Source organism: Podarcis filfolensis, assembly GCF_964270895.1.
Source record: "Podarcis filfolensis genome assembly, chromosome: 3".
Classification (NCBI taxonomy): domain Eukaryota; kingdom Metazoa; phylum Chordata; class Lepidosauria; order Squamata; family Lacertidae; genus Podarcis; species Podarcis filfolensis.
The window spans coordinates 13163469-13183691 of NC_139606.1; the positions used below are offsets into that span (position 1 = coordinate 13163469).

The 20223-nt window shown below is 41.2% G+C and overlaps 1 protein-coding gene across 17 annotated transcripts in view; it reads left to right on the forward strand.

The window, feature by feature from the left end:
- PLCB4 (phospholipase C beta 4) overlaps positions 1-20223 on the forward strand; it is a 219254-nt gene that overhangs the window by 154786 nt on the left and 44245 nt on the right. For 14 of the 17 annotated variants that reach the window (XM_083606846.1, XM_083606839.1, XM_083606843.1 and 11 more), the window contains 9 exons: positions 2804-2912; positions 4448-4658; positions 5695-5788; positions 6553-6632; positions 7099-7183; positions 8540-8630; positions 11321-11416; positions 12890-12990; positions 17274-17309. In XM_083606846.1, coding sequence (XP_083462972.1) covers positions 2804-2912; positions 4448-4658; positions 5695-5788; positions 6553-6632; positions 7099-7183; positions 8540-8630; positions 11321-11416; positions 12890-12990; positions 17274-17309 — 903 coding nt within the window. The remainder of the gene's footprint in view (positions 1-2803; positions 2913-4447; positions 4659-5694; positions 5789-6552; positions 6633-7098; positions 7184-8539; positions 8631-11320; positions 11417-12889; positions 12991-17273; positions 17310-20223) is intronic. The other 3 variants (XM_083606840.1, XM_083606836.1, XM_083606837.1) reach the window with 1 other exon arrangement.

Here is a 20223-nt window from a genome sequence, read left to right on the forward strand (position 1 = left end):
TTGGCCATCTTGCAGAATTGATGCAATAGCAGTTCAAGCCCTAGAATTTTAGAAGTCTCCTGCAAATAAACCTGAATTCACAACAATAATTCTGGATATTACACAATTCACATGTTTCATCCAATGAAATTAAGGATGCAATTATATGCACACTTTCTTGGAGTGTGCATGGGGGGAGGGGTGATTTTTCCTTCCTGTCTCTTTGGCAAAAACTCCAGTCATCTCTTTGGTCTTCAGTTCTTATATCCTGATATATCCTCACCTGTGAGCTTTATTTCTCCAGCTTCACCATCCTCCACCATCTGAAAGCCTCCTGCTCCAACAAATTATTCCACCCTTTATACTTTGATGCCACATATGTTTGGAATTCCATCCTAGAACTCCTTAATGAATCATTCCTCAAAACTCACCTTTCCCATGAAGGCTTTGGCACCGTCCCTTAGTTCCCATACCTTGCTGAGCCTGGAATTAAGCCTAAACAAGTGTATCTGAAATAACTGTATGTTGCTTCCCCATCCACCCCTTCCTCCTCTTCTCTCCCTCTGATGTTTTTACTGTGTTGAATTTTAGACTGTAAGCTTCTTGGGGCAGGGACCTTGTTCTCTGGAAAGTGCCGTGCATGGTGGTAGTGCTACAGAAATAAAAACAATACACATTTTTTCCCCTCTGCATCCATCATCAAGTAACAACTTTGTCAGAATGCCGTAAATCTGTGATTAAACTTTCTATGTGGTTTAAACTCAATGGAGTACATGTTCATAATTTGTTTAATGTCACATTTACTTTGCATTTTGGTGTTGTGTTATTTTTTCATTTCTACAGACCAATAATGCAAAAGAGCTTGTCTGTCTCATACTTCATCATATGACACAGCCGCTTTAACTCACTAGATCGCACAGCCTTGTTAAATTGGCATTTCCCCAGGCAGTAAAATGGTTCACTATTCTCACTACCAAACAGCCATTTATAATAAATCATTGAGGGAGCAGGTGAAACTACAGGTGTCAGTCATTTCCTTTCTCATTGCCCATACAGACATAATGAACTGTCATATGATAACACTTTCATTTCCAATGAATGTTGAGGGGGTTTCTTCTCTAGCATTACCCAGTCTCAGTGGAACGAGTCTTATTTTGTTCCATAAACCAGCTAAAATTATTATCCACTGTTCCCCAGCCCTTCCCTCCCCCCCCCCAAAAAATTAACACTTTTCATAATACAATAATATAAAAGAAACTAATCTAAATAAAAACAAAAACAGAGAAAGAGAAAACACAGAGTCTGCTCTCAAAGGTAGCTCTTAATCAGGGGTCAGCAAACTTTTTCAGCAGTATACTGTCCCTCAGACCTGGGGGGGGGGCAGACTATATTTATTTGGGGGGGATGAACGAATTCCTATGCCCCACAAATAACCCAGAGAAGCATTTTAAATAAAAGGACACATTCTACTCATATAAAAGCATGCTGATTCCTGGACCGTCCATGGGCTGGATTTATAAGGCAATTGGGCCAGATCCAGCCCCCGGGCCTTAGTTTGCCTACCCATGCTTTTAATCCTTGTTACCCATAGAAAGTGATGGATCTTCCCAGCTCTCAGCTGGGAGTTTTCCTTTCTGCTCCCAGTCTCTCACCCTGAAATGTCTTCTCTTATGTGCCGCCTCTCACTCAAGCAAACAAGGTGTGCTTTTTTATATTATATATTATATTTTTTATATTTTGTTAAATTTCAAAAATGTCACATAAGTACACTAAAACATAATATTTTTTTCTTGGGTTTTGTCGGCTTCTCCTGTTTTCCATTGTGTTTTTAATTTCTCCCCCTAGCTGCAACCTGTCTTCTCTTTCTCAAATCATAACCACCATAAAATAATCTCTAATTCCTTCTGTTGCTCATAGTTCAGATCCTGCTCACAAATTCATCATACTATAATAATGCTTTTTTTTCATTTTGTCTCAACCCAGCCTTAGCAAGCATAGTTACTGCAAGACGCAGTATCTTACATTGCCATGTGCTTGATAAAATGGGCTTTTGTAATTTAAGTGACCGATATATTAATGAGGTGGTTCCTCTTCACCACTACTTCTAAAAAGAAAGTAAAATTGATGACAGCAGTTCTTCTCATCTTTGATATTTAAAATTTTGGCCAGTAACCTGAGCCCGACTCTTGTTTTCTATGGGGCAAGATTGGTAACTGATGTCATCTTTCTACTTAGTAACAATTTCCTTCTTCCATGTCAATGTTTACTCCCAATAACTTCAGCTTTGTTTGTGTTTATAACCTGAAATGTGGCCAGAGGAACCTAAAGGCTGATTAAGTTATTGATTGATTGTGTGAAATTCCTTAAATGAAACACAGTATGGTTTTAAGGGTCTTTATGTATAGGCTTCCTCTTTGGATAAAAGCAGTAGTGGTTTTGTACATGGAAATTTAAAATAGATAGCAGTGAACTAGTTCCATCCGTTGTTTAAAACAGATTTCAGGAAAGGGGAGAGGAAATTATTAATGAACCCTGAAATGGGGCAATAAACTATTTGCAATGCGCACTGCATGTGTTTCTTGTGTATGAACAACATTAATACATGTTATACAATTATACTGAGAATATTTAATAATTTAGCTACCAATGGTTGGATTTTAAAAAAAACCAAACCTAAACATTGAAACATGCATTGAACAATTGTGTTCTGGTTTTAAAACTAATTATATGTCCCCTTCCCATGCTCTCATTAATAAGAGGTCTGTAGGAGTAAAGCTGTACTCTAGTTATCCCTCTAAATCCTGTTTTTTCCCTCTAATCTTAGCATCAACGAGATCCTCGGCTGAATGAAATTTTATTTCCGTTCTATGATCCCAAACGAGCAATGCAGATAATTGAGACATATGAGCCAGATGATGATTTAAAAAGCAAGGGTAAGAACTAGATCATAAATGTGTGATCATTTCTATAAAATTTTCTGCAAGATCCATCTTAACCTTTAAATCATCCTATCTTGTTCCTCCTTGAAATAAGCCTCCATTGAGGTGACTCAGCTATTTCCATCTTACACATGGAGGATTCAGCCTAAAAAACACCTTTGCCAAGTCTCTAGTACTCTCCAATGAACCTCATTTACCCACATTCAGAAGATGTTGCAAGCCCTGTGTGGTGCTTTGAAACCCCAACCATCTGTCTAATTGGATCTGCCAAGCTAGATTGTGATATGGATCTGGCCTGAAGGGCTTATAAGGTTGGCTCCAGAGATTCGGATTCCGGTCTTGCAATTTCATACCTCGTGGTTTATTGGGACTTGCAAAGGCCCCGAAAAACACGGTCAGAGCTTTAACAAGATGGAAAGAGCTCTGCTGGGACAGCACATGGGCCTGTCTAGTCCAGAAGGGAACAGGTTTGTACGGCCAAGGCAACAGGATTTCATTCCTGCTCATTAGCTGAGGGGGGATTGGAGCCCTGGGCAGAAGTACACATGGAAGCAGCTCACACCTGTGAACTACTTCAATGAGGCTTTTGCAAGGGCTTTAAGACAGCTCCTGTGCTCCCAATTTGAGCTTCCGGAGGCTCAAACTGGAGTGTGGAGGTAAGTCGTAAAGCCTTAATAGTTGTTTTTGTTGTTGTTATTATTATTATTAATACCACACCCATCTGGCTGGGTTTCCCCAGCCACTCTGGGCGGCTTCCAACCAAATATTAAAAACACAATAAAACATCAAACATTAAAAACTTCCCTAAACAGGGCTGCCTTCAGATGTCTTCTAAAAGTCAGGTAGTTGTTTATTTCCTTGACATCCGATGGGAGGGTGTTCCACAGGGCAGGCACCACTACCGAGAAGGCCCTCTGCCTGGTTCCCTGTAACCTCACTTCTCACAGTGAGGGAACCGCCAGAAGGCGCTCGGAGCTGGACCTTAGTGTCCGGGCCGAGCGATGGGGATGGAGATGCGCCTTCAAGTATACTGGTCCGAAGCCGTTTAGGGCTTTAAAGAACAGCACCAACACTTTGAATTGTGCTTGAAAATGTACTGGGAGCCAATGTAGATCTTTCAGGACCGGTGTTATATGGTCTTGGTGGCCACTCCCAGTCACCAGTGTAGCTGCCGCGTTCTGGATTAGTTGTAGTTTCTGGGTCACCTTCAAAGGTAGCCCCACGTAGAGCGCACTGCAGTAGTCCAAGCGGGAGATAACTAGAGCATGCACCACTCCAGTCTGCGGGCAGGCGGGGTCTCAGTCTGCGTACCAGATGGAGCTGGTAGACCGCTGCCCTGGACACAGAATTGACCTTTTGCATGTCTGCCCCCATATCCCACTTTTAAATACCCCATCTTGGAAGAGGCTTTGAAAGTCTCCCTGGATTGCCCCCACGCCCCCGATTTTAATCTGCAGCGTTTCTCATGTGTGTTTTAAATCTCAGCATGAATGCACAGAATCCATAATGTTATGTTTTCATGTGTTCAGGTCTCATGTCAAGTGATGGGTTTTGCCGGTACTTGATGTCCGATGAGAATGCCCCTGTCTTCCTGGACCGTTTAGAACTATACCAAGAAATGGAACAACCCTTGGCTCACTACTTCATTAGCTCCTCCCACAACACGTATCTCACTGGAAGACAGTTTGGTGGGAAATCATCTGTGGAGATGTATAGACAAGTCCTCTTAGCCGGATGCAGGTCGGACATTCACATTGGTGGTTTAAATGAATATATATTTTTTGTATATAATTTTTATTAAGTTTTCTGTTTTACAGTTTAAGATAGTAATTTTACATAAGATATCAATGACTTGACTTCTTCTCGTTCCATGGTTCATTTTGCATATCATAAATCCCTTCATATTTTACACAAACTATACCATTCAGTATTCCATTATTGCATCCATCCAAACCTATTTACACCATTTAATTTCTCTCAAGGCTCCCAGTGTTTTCAGCTGTACACAATTATTCAAATGAATATTTTAGAGAGATGCTATACTATAAAAACTAGTTAAATGCATCTGATTCGCTACTCCATGTGACTCAGTATATTGCATGTATGACACACAAATATACAACAAACTGATTTAAATATTGAAAGCAATATTTTACTCTTCAGGGAACTTGTGGAAATTTTGCAGTCATGCCTTTAAATAAATTACACAATGAGCAAAGTAGGGTTTGGTTTTGCCATCTGACTGCATTTGCTTTTGACTGCAGCAAAGGAAAATGTTAATTATATCGGAGCCACTTATACCGTATCTAAATTAATCTGCATTCACATTTATTTATACAATTCATATTTGAATTCGTTGCAGAGAGGCTGATTTAATTTCGATTTGATAGAATTTAGATCCCACCCTTAACTACATGTACATTCACTGTGAATGTCCAATATCTGAGAACAATGTCTCCTTCATGTGCCACATGCAAGAAGGGACTCCATAAGCAGGAGGGGAGTGGGGCCATTGTACCAAAGTCACACCACTTGTGTACACACAACCAGACTCCAGCATGCAGGTGCTCCTCACAACCATAGCATTCAATGGTCAGTTCAAATCAAGGTTAAAAAAAGGTCAAGATCCTGAATCCTGTTCCCTCGTATGGCTTATGCACATATATAATGCATTTCAAAGTAGCCACTGTTGTCGCTATGGCAGATAGTTTGAAAGGAATTCCATTGCTTTAGCATCGGAAAGGGGATTCAGTACTTATTTCTCACTGGTTTGCAGGTGTGTCGAACTCGATTGCTGGGATGGCAAAGGTGAAGACCAGGAACCAATAATAACTCACGGAAAGGCAATGTGTACAGACATTCTTTTCAAGGTAAACATCACCTGTAATGTATTTAAAGGCCAAACCACAGGTCAGTTAGTACAATAATTTTCTTGGTTTGCCTGGAATTCAGTTGCAAGTTGTGTAAACTCCTTCTAATATGTAATGTTGCAGTTCTGCCCAAGTATGAAAAGAGCATATAAAGAGCTCACTCTTTTCCCCCTCTGTTATACTGTAGCTTGCTTATGATTGACCACTAAATTGCTTCTGTGCAGCAGCATTCATTTGAATCCTTCCATGCTTCATGGAGAACAATTTATTCTGGCTCTGTTGGGCCTTATAATTCTCCTTTCTTATCATTGCAGAGGGAATGGGTATGATTTATGTTGAGCAGGGTCCTGGAGTTAGCAATAGATTGCATAGAGTGGTCTGCATGGATGAAAGCATTAGTGAAGATGCATCATTTATTGACACAGTTAACGTCCTTCAGCTACAGGGAAAACTTTGAGAAACCTGCTCTTCAGTTTAATCCAGTGTTTCCCAAACTTGGGTCTCCAGCTGTTTTGGGGCTACAACTCCCATCATCCCTAACCACTGGTCTTGCTTGCTAGGGATGGGTTGTAGTCCAAAAACAGCTGGAGACCCAAGTTTGGGAAATTTTACTGAACAACTCAACGCTGAAAAGATCGGTGTGAAGCTATTTTAGCATCTGTTTGGGGTTTTCTTAAAACACAGCATCTTTCCAATTTCTTTATTATGTTCCTGATTGCAATTGAATTGGTTTTCTCACATGAAACTTTTTTGCTCATTTAAAGGATGTGATTCAAGCCATTAAGGAAACAGCATTTGTAACATCTGATTATCCTGTCATCCTGTCCTTTGAAAATCACTGCAGGTACATATTTTATGAAGGATAATTCCTCTTGCATATTTCCATGATGAACTGAGAGATAAATTGTGGCAAAGTTTAAAGTAGGGCAACTGTTGTACATGACAGGTTTTTAAGGCAATTGGCTTAAGTTTAATTCAAGGTCACATTGAGTACAGCACTTGCTTTAATTACAGATAGAAGTCGCATTTGCCTTTTTTGGGTTTTATACTATGACACAATAGCTTTAATACACTTGGAAGCCACTTTCGTATAATCGTTTTAAATCAATTTTCCAATTGTATTTGGTTTTGTGCTAATCTTTTATTCATGGTTAATGTATTTTGCTCTAATAACTTTCAGTTGTGGAATAAGCAGACAGAAAGAGAGAGGGGGAAAAAGAATAGTCTCCATACTCTGTTGTATTTTGATTCATTACAGTGCTTCGTGTTTTTTTATATATATATAAAAAACCCACTATATTGTTTCCCAGCAAATATCAACAATACAAAATGTCAAAATACTGTGAAGATCTGTTTGGAGACCTTCTATTAAAGCAGCCGCTGGAAACTCATCCAGTAGGTACCTTTCAACTGTTTTCTTTACATCTTCTTGTAAAAATCAACGAAAACTTTAGTGACAAGAGTTATGTACAGTGGTACCTCCGGTTGCGCACGGGATACGTTCTGGAGCTCTGGTAGGATCGTGAAGTGTGCATATCGGGAGGTACCGCTTCTGCGCATGCGTGCATAGAGCGCTTCTGCACATGCGCGTGCAACGAAACCCAGAAAAATACTTCCGGCTTTGCCGCGCATGTATCCCAAAGGATACGTAACTGGAGGTGAACGTAAGTAGAGTTACCAGTGTGGTGTAGTGGTTAAGAGCGATAGACTTGTAATCTGGGGAACTCGGTTCGTGTCTCCGCTCCTCCACATGCAGCTGCTGGGTGACCTTGGGCCAGTCACACTTCTTTGAAGTCTCTCAGCCTCACTCACCTCACAGAGTGTTTGTTGTGGGGGAGGAAGGAAATGGAGAATGTTAGCCGCTTTGAGATTCCTTCGGGTGGTGATAAAGCGGGATATCAAATCAAAAGCTCTTCTTCTTCTTCTACCACTATATACCAGAGATATACCACTATACCAGAGATCTATATCCATAGATCTCTGGGTTTGAAGGATGTCCATAATGAAGTGCCCTGTGAATATCTATTAATCCTGTTGACTTTTCTGCCTTAATATATTAGCATACTCCTGCCTTCCTGTGATGCACTCTTTTAGCTAGATGGCATGCTTCATGTGTCTATCAGTCTCCGTTTTCTTTTGTTGGCATCTTATCTTTGGTATTTGTTGCTCCTAGATATTCATCAGAGCCTAGCCATCCCTCCACAAGAATATAGGAAACCTTTTTGTATATCAGGACATATTTATGACCGTTCCCTTTTAGGAAGCATCTTAAGACATAAGATTTTTTTGCTCTATAAGACTCACTTTTTCCCTCCTAGGGGAAATGTGTGTGTGTCTTATGGAGTGAATGCAGGCTGTGCAGCTATCCCAGAAGCCAGAACAGCTCTAAAAACTAGGTGCGTCTTGTGGTCTGGTGCATCTTATAGAGCGAAAAATACGGTATATCTCTTTTCCCAAGGCTTTTGTCCAATTAAAGCTGCAGTCCTATATCTACTTACCTAAGAGTAAGTTCAATTGATTTCAAAGGGACTTGCTTCTCAGTAGACACATACAGGATTGTACTGTAACCGAGTTATTTAATTCACTGCGTCTCTTTCTGTTTGTCTTAATTTGTCCCTTAGCATCGTCTTCCCCTCCTGTGTGTGTTTGTTTAGATTTTAAGGCTGCAGGCAGGTTCTGTGCAGTTTTTGCCAATACAAATTGTAAATGTTTGTGTGCTTTTCCTAATTATGCCTCTTTTCTTGGTTGCAGCTCGAACCAGGAAGACCCCTGCCTTCCCCCAATGATCTCAAAAGAAAAATCCTGATTAAAAACAAAAGGTTGAAAACTGAAGTGGAAAAAAGTAAGTAAAGTGCTATTAAAAGTATTGAAGTGCAAGCCTCACAAGAACACCAGCATTGTAGTCTCTTGTCTAAATTGTCTCGAGAGTTACCTTTAGTATTTTATCACAACGCAGAGTACTAACCACTATACGATCACGGCCACCGTTAGTATTTTCTCAACCCGAAATAGACTTTCTGTTTTACTGTTCTGTTGTTTTTCACGAAGCACTGCAGTAACAGTCTCTTCAAAAAGCAGGCTTTCTCCAGCTGTTTTTGGACTACAACTCCTTTCATCTCTAGCTAGCAGGACCAGTGGTCAGGGATAATGGGAATTGTAGTCCAAAAACGAGTTTGGGAAACCCCGTTCTAAAGCATTGCTGAATTGCTATGTCGTCATGTTCTATGTTCTATGGCCAAGATGGCTTAGCAAGCAGGCTTCGGAGCTCTGCAGATAACAGGACTGTAATTAGCGTTGATTGCCACCCAAGGAAGTAATTTTTCCTTTTTTTACTTCTCTACTTTTAAACTTACCAACCTACTGAGATTCTAACAGCACCTTCTTGTCTATGCTATGAGAAACATCTTGGGCAAGTTCTGTGAAGCATCCTGGGCAGGCCGCCAGCTGCTAGCTATTAACCGCCAACTCCCTTCTATACTTTGTTCCTGAAACTCCTGGCAGTCTCCACACGGAGAAGCTCTTAAATTGAACAAACTGAGCACTTTTTATTTTCTCTCTCTTTTTTGGGTTGGGGAAACCTCTCCTTGTTTACTCCCCACGGCGACACTATGCCTGCTAGTAAACGCTACAGGGACCCAGAGGATGTAGCTCTCTCACCGGTTCCCAAACAATCTAAAATAGAGGACTTTTTAAACAAATCTGCTTTTATAGTTCCAACAAAAAAACGGTTTTCTCCCCTTGAAGATGATTGTGAGTGTGGGGAGAGTATTCAAGGTGAGAGCATGGAACTGGATCCAGCAATGGGGCAAGTTGATCCTGTGCCGCTAAGAGAGGAAGGAATAACAAGTAGGGAGAGCACCCAATTAACTCTAATTGCAAGAACGGTTGAGCATATCTTCCAACAAATTAGAGGTATTGCCTCTCAAATAACCCAATTATCCAAAGAGGTCCACAGTTTATCAGTTAATAACAAGCAGGCATTAACAGAACACCATAGTACCAAAGTGTATTGGCGACAACAAGAGCAGACCCCAAAGCTCGACATAGAATGTGCAGAGGCTCTTAAAACAAACTCTTCTTATTTAATCTTCCAACCAAAAAAGATCTGCATGACAATTTGTGGAAGGCCAGATCAAACTCCTAACTGGAAAGGTGCCCAGCGTTCCAAGCGACATTTATCAGACTTACTTGGCATTGGACTTACAGAGATCGGCCTAGTTAGGACTGAACTCTTGAATACCACAAATCAAATCCAAAAAATTATGTTAACTTTTTCCGCTACTAGACTGCCCTCACTGATTCACAAGCTGAAATTCAGATTGTCAAGCAGAAATGACTTCTGAATATTTTTGGCTCAGTTCTAATTTGAATAATAATAATAATAATAATAATAATAATAATAATAATAATAAATAATAATTTAATATATTTAATAATAGATTTAATAATAGATTTTAATATATTTAATAATAGATTTAATAATAGATTTAATAATTTTATTTATATCCCGCCTTCCCCAGCCAAAGCCGGGCTCAGAGCAGCTAACAATGTGTTTGTTTCTGCTGCTTCCAGTTAAGTACAGTATTCAGAGGTAACAGAATATGAAAAAAAGACTTTAATATAAGGGCCTCTTTACCAACAGAACCAAGTGAGATCCATGCTGTTACGGCAGCACTAAAAGGTACAGATCACATGGCTGGCCTCTAGCACAATAGTTACTTTCACACCGAACTTGATCAACTCTGGAGATCAGCATCTGTAGACATAGGAGCCAACTCCTAGGGGCCGAGGGGCCCATGCCCACCCATTTTTTGGAGGGGGCCGGGTCTCCCCAAAGTTGTTGACCGTTGCCATTCAAATGGTGTTTGTGTGCCGTGTCATGTGATTGATGATGTTGGGCGGGGCTTACCTCTCCCCCAATATTTTATTCAAATTGGCACCCTTGTCTGCAGACTAGGAAGTAACCAGATCACAATTTATATACACCTGATCTTGTACCATTTTGAATTCTGTGTGGAAGTGACTCCCATATTGTGGCTCAAGACACTGAAGAGTTGAGTTGGGGTGCAGTTTCAGTGAGCACAGGCTAGACTGGGCTCGTTCTGACAACGATCATCCCAACCTTTTGAGTGTATGCAGCCATTCTGAGTGAGCCCTTAACAGCCAAATGATTTTATAAGACAGTATGTCATACAATATTTTACAATATACAGCGGTACCTCTGGTTGCAAACGGGATCCGTTCAGGAGCCCCATTCGCAACATGATCAGAACGCAACCTGCGTCTGCGCATGCGCGGGTCGCGATTCGCCACTTCTGCGCATGCGCAAGACATCATTTTGAGCGTCTGCGCATGGGCAATCAGCAAAACCCGGAAGTAACCCTTTCCAGTACTTCCGGGTTGCCGCGGGACGCAACCTGTAGAGATTTAACCCAAAGCGTCTTTAACCCGAGGTATGACTGTATTTTTATTTACGAAATATATTTTGCCTTTCTGTGTGTATGTGTGTGCGCGCCTGTTTGTTTTAAATAGAACAGCTTGAAACGTTGAAAAGTATGATGGAAGCTGGTGAAACGGCTGCTCCTGTTAGCATCTTGGAAGATGATAACGAAGAAGAGATAGAAAGTGGTAAGGTGGCTCTCAAAACCACTCTCCTTTCAGCTCCTCTAATTGATTATTACGATAGCTTGGCTTATAAACCATTTGAGAGGTATAGCCTTAGATGACAGCTTTAATCTTCTACCGCCCACTAATGCATCTTCCTTGATGGTAAAATTTCCTTACCGCCCACCAGTGCCTGGTGGAAGGAGGATTCAGCTTGTGCCGTAGAACCCCCTACCACCCACCTAGAATCCTGAAACACCCACTAGTGGGTGGTAGGGACCAGATTGACAACCCCTGCTTTAGGCAAACATTCACTTCCAGCATAAATGTCCTTAGTCTTATATTTGAGCTCTGGATTCCAAAGATATGCACAAGAAGTCCAGGGAGTTCATAAAAACATCACTCATGGACTGATAATATGGTGGACTGATCCTATGGTGGTTCACAGGCCTGGATGAACAGAGCAGATAATGGGGAATTGTCAAGTCACTAGGGGAAGAGTTACCAGTCATAGGGTACCTTTATCTATGTAGATGTGAAGCCATACAATAGTTTAACTACAGTGGTACCTTGATTCTGAAACGGAATCTGTTCCAGAAGTCCGTTTGACTTCCGAAATGTTTGAAAACCAAGGTGCGGCTTCCGATTGACTGTAGGAGCTTCCTGCACTCAAGTAGAAGCCATGTCAGATGTTCGGCTTCCAAAAAACATTTGAAAACTGGAAGACTTACGTCCGGGTTTTTGGCGTTCAGGAGCTGATTTGTTTGTCAACTAAGCCCATAGCTGTCAACTTACTGATTTGAAAATAAGGGACCAGCAGCCTTGAAAATAAGGGATCAGCAGCCAAAATAAGGGATTTTCCAAGGAGCACAGTAATGTTCAACTTCTGAGCCCCTCCGAGCCAAAGGCAGAAAGCCCAACCAGCAGCCAAACGAAGCCTCAAACGGTGGTTCCCACAGCACAGCAACCCGGCAAAGGGGATGCAGCAAGGAAAACCACCGTCACCTCTCCGCTGGGAAGTGCTGAGCAAAGACGAGTCCCCAGGCAATGTGGCCAATTTGATTGGCACAAGGCATGCAAGCTCCACCACCCCAGTCATTCTTAGACTCCTTATTGGGTGAACAATGCAGCCAAGCAACACAGTTGGAGCCTCCCTCTCCCTGGCCGGCAGGGAGGGAGGGAGAGGAGCTGCTTCCTTTGAAACCCGGGAAATTTAAGGGACATCATCAATAAGGGACAGCAGCGGGACACGGCACTGGGATAAGGGACTTTTCCACCAAATAAGGGACGGTTGACAGCTATGACTAAACCATTCGAGAACCAAGGTTCCACTGTATTGCAGAGCTGTAGTTCCTGAAATGTAACTTTCTTTTAGAAAACTAGTAAAGCTTCTTAGATGCTTTCATGTTGCTTTTTTTAAGCCTCTGCTTTACTTCTTGGCTCTTTTGGCATTTTAGTCATTGTCTTTCAGTGTTTTCTGCTTGCATTTTTGTGTAGCTGACCAGGAAGAAGAAGCCCACCCAGAATACAAATTTGGAAGTGAGCTGTCTGCAGACGACTTGAGCCAAAAAGAATCAGTGGCCAACAATGTGAAAAAGGTGGGATAGCTTTCCTCGCATACGTTTTAATTGGACAACTTCTCCTTTGTTGACATGTCCAGGAGAATGGGATCACGGTGCTTATTAATTGTAGGTAGAAAAAACATATGATTTTGGTCCAAGTCATAGAGAAAGGGCCTGACTCTATTCCTTCTGAAAGTCTAGAAACTTCTTTTATTTGCCTGTATGGTTCCTGCTGAATGCTTCCAATGGTAAGGTAAAGGTAAAGGGACCCCTGACTATTAGGTCCAGTCGTGACCGACTCTGGGGTTGTGGCACTCATCTCACTTTATTGGCTGAGGGAGCCAGCGTACAGCTTCTGGGTCATGTGGCCAGCATGACTAAGCTGCTTCTGGCGAACCAGAGCAGTGCACGGAAACGCTGTTTACCTTCCCGCCGGAGCGGTACCTATTTATCTACTTGCACTTGACGTGCTTTCAAACTGCTAGGTGGACAGGAGCAGGGACCGAGCAACGGGAGCTCACCCCGTTGCGGGGATTCGAACCACCGACCTTCTGATTGGCAAGTCCTAGGCTCTGTGGTTTAACCCACAGCGCCACCCGCGTCCCAGTGGTAAATCATTGCTAATATGAACAAGAATGAACTATAGGTCTGAAGAGTAACAGGAAGTGCACATCTGAAGGGGCCAGTATGAAATGATACCAGTAGATTGTGAGGACAGACAGAAAGGGGCGACATTACTCTAATTGTTCCTATTTGGTATTCTTCTGCCCCAAGTACCAAATGGCTCAGTTTTGAAAAAGCACAATGCACCAGGACAGCAGACACATCAAACCCTCCATGTCCAAGGGAAAGATTCTAATTTGAACTATTTTGCTGCTGTTGTTATTGCAGCGCTTTTCTGCTTACCCAGCCTATTTTCTAACCTTGATCCAGGCAGCTGCACCAATAGAAGCCCTCTTGCTGTGCCAAAAACTTTTCTAAAAAAAAATTATTTAGTTTTTCAGATTTTAGAAATTTACAAACAATAATCCAACAACCAACATAAAAAGAGAATTCCAAAGAATCTGCTGAACTTCCCTCCTCCTCTTTGTGGGTCCTTATATTAACTTTTTCCTCTTGCATCTTTTTTATTAATCCAAATCTTTTAAATCTCCATTATACTCAAAATTCAACATTGAACTACAAGTGTTGTTCCAATCCTACTAATGATTTTAATTGTTTGCAATGGTTTTTAAGATATATTATATATTTCCCCCATTCCTTATTAAAGTTTTGGTCTTCCTGGTTTCTGATTCTTCCAGTCATTTTTGCCAATTCATCATAGTCCATCAACTTAATCTACCATTCTTCTCTGGTCGGGACTTTATCTTCTTTCCATCTCTGGGCCATTAACATCTGTGCAGCCATGGTTGCATACAGAAATAGTCTTTTCTGATCTGTTTGAATTTTGACCCCTGGAATTCCTAAAAAAGAAGCTTCAGAGGTTTTTTTTTAAGAAAAAGTTATTCTAAACATTTTTTCAGTTCATTGTATATCATCTCCCAGAATTCTTTTACTACCTTACATGTCCACCACATATGATAGAAGGTGCCTTCTTTTTCCTTACATTTCCAGCATGTATTGACCTTGTTTTGTACATTTCAAGGTAATTTAAAGGTAAAGGGACCCCTGACCGTTAGGTCCAGTTGCGGGCGACTCTGGGATTGCGGCGCTCATCTCGCTTTATTGGCCGAGGGAGCCGGTGTACAGCTTCCAGGTCATGTGGCGAGCATGACTAAGCAGCTTCTGGTGAACCAGAGCAGCGCACGGAAACACCGTTTACCTTCCCGCTGGAGCGGTACCTATTTATCTACTTGCACTTTGATGTGCTTTCAAACTGCTAGCTTGTTAAATACCAATGATACATCATTTTCATATAATTTTCTTTCAACGTATAACATGCTTTGAACTTCAAATCCCTGTTCCATAGCTTCTCCCATGCCGTAAATTGTATATTATATCCAAAATCCCTCGCTTAGTGTATCATAACTGATTTAACCTGTTCATCTTTTGTATGCTATTCTAATACTAATTTATACATTTTTAAAAGCAATTTAGTCTTGTTTATTAACAGCTCTTTTTCAAATTTAGAGCTTTCATTAAGAAAATCTTTTTTGTGCCTCTTAAATATATCATTTGGTTGATGGTATTGTAACCAATCAGTTAATAATTCCTCTTATGTCCTCAAACTTCTTTTAGTTGATATTCTACTTCTATCAACAGTTCTTTGTATGTTACCCAGTCATTTCTCATATTCAATTTTTTAAAGGATATCGCTTCCAGTGGGGAAAGTCACCATGGTGTTTTTTGTTCTAATAATTTTTTTATATTTTCCCCATACTTCATAAACCGATTTTCTTACTACATGATTTAAGAAAGCTCTATGTACTTTAATCTTCTCGTACCACAAATAGGCATGCCAACCATATCTATTGTCATGACCTTCAAAGTCTAAAACATCAGTATTTTTTAATAATATCCATTCCCTTAGCCAGCATAAGCAGGATGCTTCATAATATAATCTTAAATCTGGCAGGGAGAATCCCCTTCTATCTTTAGAATCTATCAACAATTTATATTTTATTCTTGGATTTCCCGCCTGCCAGATAAATCTAATAATATCTTTTTGCTACTTCCTGAAGTCTCCTGCGTTGCTGATCAAGGGTATTGATTGGAATAAAAACATTTTTGGCAGTACATTCATTTTGATTACCAATATTATTCCCAAGAATGATAACTTTTTAAAGTCTCTGGAATAGAATTTGCTAATCGAGAAATGATAATACCCCATGTGCTTTCTCTTTGCCTCCTCTGGGTATCCATGTTGCATCTAACTCCTCATAGACTAGGGTGAAGGTAGTTACTTAATGAACCAAGTGACCACTTAGTGGGCTGTCCTGGATTGTGATCTGGATTGGCTTCTTTCCTCCTCCAATAATCAACTATGCAATGGATATTAGCCATTGTTTTGGATCTTAGTCACTGTTTTTCAGGATTAGGGGCAGAATTGCAGGTCTCTGTCTGATACATTTATCCAGCATGTGCTTCAAACAGCTGTAGAATCTGTTTGGTCAGATAAGAGCTTCAGTTCACTTTTGTTTCTTCCAACTGTTTCAATTACGTATCTGGACCCCCATCCAACACCCACCTTGGTACAGGGAGGCTTTCTTTCCCAACCTTGAGAACATTTTAAAATTAAACAGCACCCATGATTTGCACATGGATCCAACAGAAACGATGTATTGAATTTGTTCTTAACAATGCGTACTAACATTTCTGTTCCACTTTTCTCCTTCAGCGGAGATGCTTGACAGAGCTTATGGGATGTAATAAACAACAAAAGCAAACTGAATAAATAAATAAATGGCAATAATCAAATCTTTAAAATAACCAAGTAAATACAAAGCACACCTGCAGACTAAAAACAGCATTAAAAAAACCCCTGCATAATGACATAATCAGTGGATAGCAACTGAACCAAAGGCTTGATGAAAAAGAAAAGTTTTCGGCCATAAGCGGAATTTAAATAAAGAAGGAGATGGCAGAAACTCTTGGGACAGGAAGTTCCACGTAAGGGGGGCTGCTGTAGAAAATGCCCCATCCCACCATAAGACAATGAGGACAGCTGACATAGTTGGTGGTGCTGAAAGCAACTGCGAAGTCTAGCAGAGCTAACAGCATATACCCCCTTTTTCCAGCTCCCAGCATACAGTTAAAGGTAAAGGTAACAAGACCCCTAACCATTAGGTCCAGTCGTGACCGACTCTGGGGTTGCGGCGCTCATCTCGCTTTATTGGCCAAGGGAGCCGGCATACAGCTTCCGGGTCATGTGGCCAGCAGGACTAAGCCACTTCTGGCGAACCAGAGCAGCGCATGGAAGCGCTGTTTACCTTCCCACCGGAGCAGCACCTATTTATCTACTTGCACTTTGATGTGCTTTCAAACTGCTAGGTTGGCAGGAGCAGTGACTGAGCAACGGGAGCTCACCCCGTCGCGGGGATTTGAACCACTGACCTTCTGATCGGCAAGTCCTAGGCTCTGTGGTTTAACCCACAGCGCCACCTGCGTCCCAGCATACAGTTAGGACTCCCCAAACCTGGTGTGAAGTCAGTCTGAAATGGGTCAATATAATCACTTTCATCCTGGAATTTTTGGAGCTGGGTAGGCGCCGTATTGAAGAAATATGCCCAGCGCTTTCTCTTGCTTCCTGCTTTCTCTGCCTTTGAGATATGAGTGTCATACTGCAACTTCTTTGGATAATATATGTATTTTTTCCTTAGGCTGTGGACGATTCAGAACAAGAAAACAATAAAAAGGTGACCCTTGGGATATTTTATAGCTTTCCAACTTTTTATTTCTCTGCATCTAACAAAGCTGCTTTGTAGAATGCATTCTTTAACTTCCTGCATTATTTAACTATTCTCTTTATTTAGCTATTCCTCAGGAATAGTTTCTGATTTTGATGGTGGCTCTTTCCTTGTAGTGCATAGCAAATTTAGTTCTCTGGTAGGATAGTTGAATGCTGGATTGCCTGCATGTCTCCTCTATCTTAGCTTAATGCAGATGTTTACATAGCTCATTGGAGAGCGATAAACCACTCTTTGCTTCTTTCTCATCTGTTCATATCCTCCTCTGGCTTTCTCTTCCTTTTTATTTTGGGGGGAGTTGGGGGGGTTGCATGTTAAACTTTCTTCTAGAAATGCTTCGCTTGAACCTCTTTCCCCCATTAATCTTCTCACCATTTCCCTACTATCAAGGCTCTTCTGATTCCTAGGCCTACAGCTTGCCCCGTCTTTTATGGGGTTTTTGGCTGTTTACGTAGCAGAGTTTGGTCTTGCTAAACTTTGAGGTCCGAAAACAGCCTGCTATTATGCCATAACCATCAGTTTAGTTCAGTAAGAAAAGCCGTGGCGCAGCTTTTGCTCCTGTGTACCCCTGATTTTATTTCAAATGGGGATGCATACATTTGATGTCTGGTTTTCAGACAGCAGAAATATTAGATTCGAAAGCTTTCTTTGCATATTTTGCTTACTTGGAAGAATATGGGCTTCTGAACAGACTTCAATGGACATATCTGTTCTGTCTATATTACCCCGCTGAAACAGCAACACACATTTTGTAGTCCTTTTCCTAACGTCGGGTACAAATTCTCCGTGCAGTTCATTTAATGGATCTTGGCTACTGAGAAGATATTCAGTGGCAAACTGCAATCTGCTGTGAAATTTACTCCAATTTATTGGAAGATGATGGTGTAATGGACATTATTGGGGATGGACTGGATCTCTGTGTGGTTGGGGTGGATGAAAAAGCATTTGCTGCTTGTTCTAACCTTAAAAACAGCCTGTATCTAAGGAGCTTATGAGATGAAAATAGCTGCTGAATCTAAGTGGTCACTTGTAATTAGTATGGTAGTTTGGTAACAGGCAGCTTATGTAACAGTTCAGTGGTAACTGGGGTTGGGGGGGAGGGGGGAGGGGGGGCGTCCTCCAAGATTTCTGCAGTTCCCGGATGGCAAAACGGACCGGTCTCTACTCAAACTCAAGTTGTCGATGGAGGCTTCAGTTTTCAACTGTCAATCAATAGTCAGTGAAATTGGTTTATTTATATAAATTATTTTTTAAAAAAACCATTTATGAATCGTAGAACTAATACTTATAAGTACTGATTTGTCAGTGGTTTGCAAGAAATAAAACACAGAATTCCAAAGTTATTGCTTCCACATGCAGAAGGCCTCTTCCACTCAGAAGCTTAGCTGTCAACATTTCCCTTTTTAAAAGGGAAATTCCCTTATTCCGAATAGGATTCCACGCAAGAAAAGGGAAAAGTTGACAGCTATGTTCAGAAGGCTGTTCTTCACCTCACCCTATAGCATTGTATGAGAAAAGTAAAAACTAAACCGCAGGGTTTCATTCTGCTTGTGCAAGCTCTTGAACATGTAAGAACACAAACTCTTCTGTAAAAACCTATCTGTTAGAGGTAGGCTGGTGCTGGAGGTTGTTTTCCTTCTGTCCATGGTTCTTTGGATCCAATTAATGCATGCATGAGGCTTGAAGGTTGTGTATTGTTTTGAAACAGAGCTACTGGGGGTTTTCTGGGTGAGAGCTTCCTCAGATATGTAGGCAATCCCTTTTCCTATTCTTTCATGGTTGGAGGAGAAAGAATCCCATGTTTTTTCATGCCATCATACAGAAGGGTCACACCTTTCATGCAGTAGTTAAGTGTAAGTGGCCTTCCTAACTCTTCTGACCGGCCCATATAAGACCAGCACAAACAGTTGGGCCTGGGGAGCACTTAATATCCCCAACCCCTATAGTTAGAATTCGTGGGTTGCCATTGGATTTTATTTTGATCTTAATCTGATTTTAAGCTGTATTTTAATAGATTGTTTGACCTTATGTTTTTAACGTATTATATATTTTGATGTTAGCTGCCCTGAGCCTGGTCCTGGCCAGGTAGGGCGGGGTATAATTTTTTTAAAAAAATTTATTATTATTATTATTATTATTATTATTATTATTATTATTATACTTAGTGCTCCAATGGAACTCTTGAGAGAGTTTTTCTTTATTATTGCCTGTACAGTCATACCTCGGGTTGAAGTAGCTTCGGGATAAGTATTTTCGGGTTGTGCGCTGTGGTGACCCAGAAGTAAGGGAGCATGTTACTTCCGGGTTTCGCCGCTCGTGCATGCGCAGACAATCAAAATGACGTCACGTGCATGCGCAGAAGTGGCGAATCTGGGTTGTGTTCGCTTCTGGATGCGAACGGAGCTCCGGAACAGATTCCGTTCGCATCCAGAGGCACCACTGTAGTTCTTGTTCTGATTAAGATGTTTCACCATTTTTTCACCATCCGTCTTAGACGGAATGGCAGGCCAATCTCCTCCCATCCCCTTAGCAGCCCCCAAGGATGTGGAGACACAAAAAATAGAATCACAGAATTGTAGACCTGGAATGGAATCATCTAGTTCAACCCTCTGCAATGCAGGAATATGCAGCTGTCCCACATGGGGATCAAACCTGCAACCTTAGCACTATCAGCACCATGCTCTAACCAGCTGAGCTATCCAGCAGTCAGAGTTTCCCAACTGCATTGTTTTTGCTGGCAAATGCAACTTTAAATAGTGCTGACCCTTCCCAGCTTTCAGGGTGGCACAATGCCAGGATACAGCTCTATCTCTAACTCACTCCACATTCTAGCAGTTAAGAAATGGAGTCCATATGCAGCCAT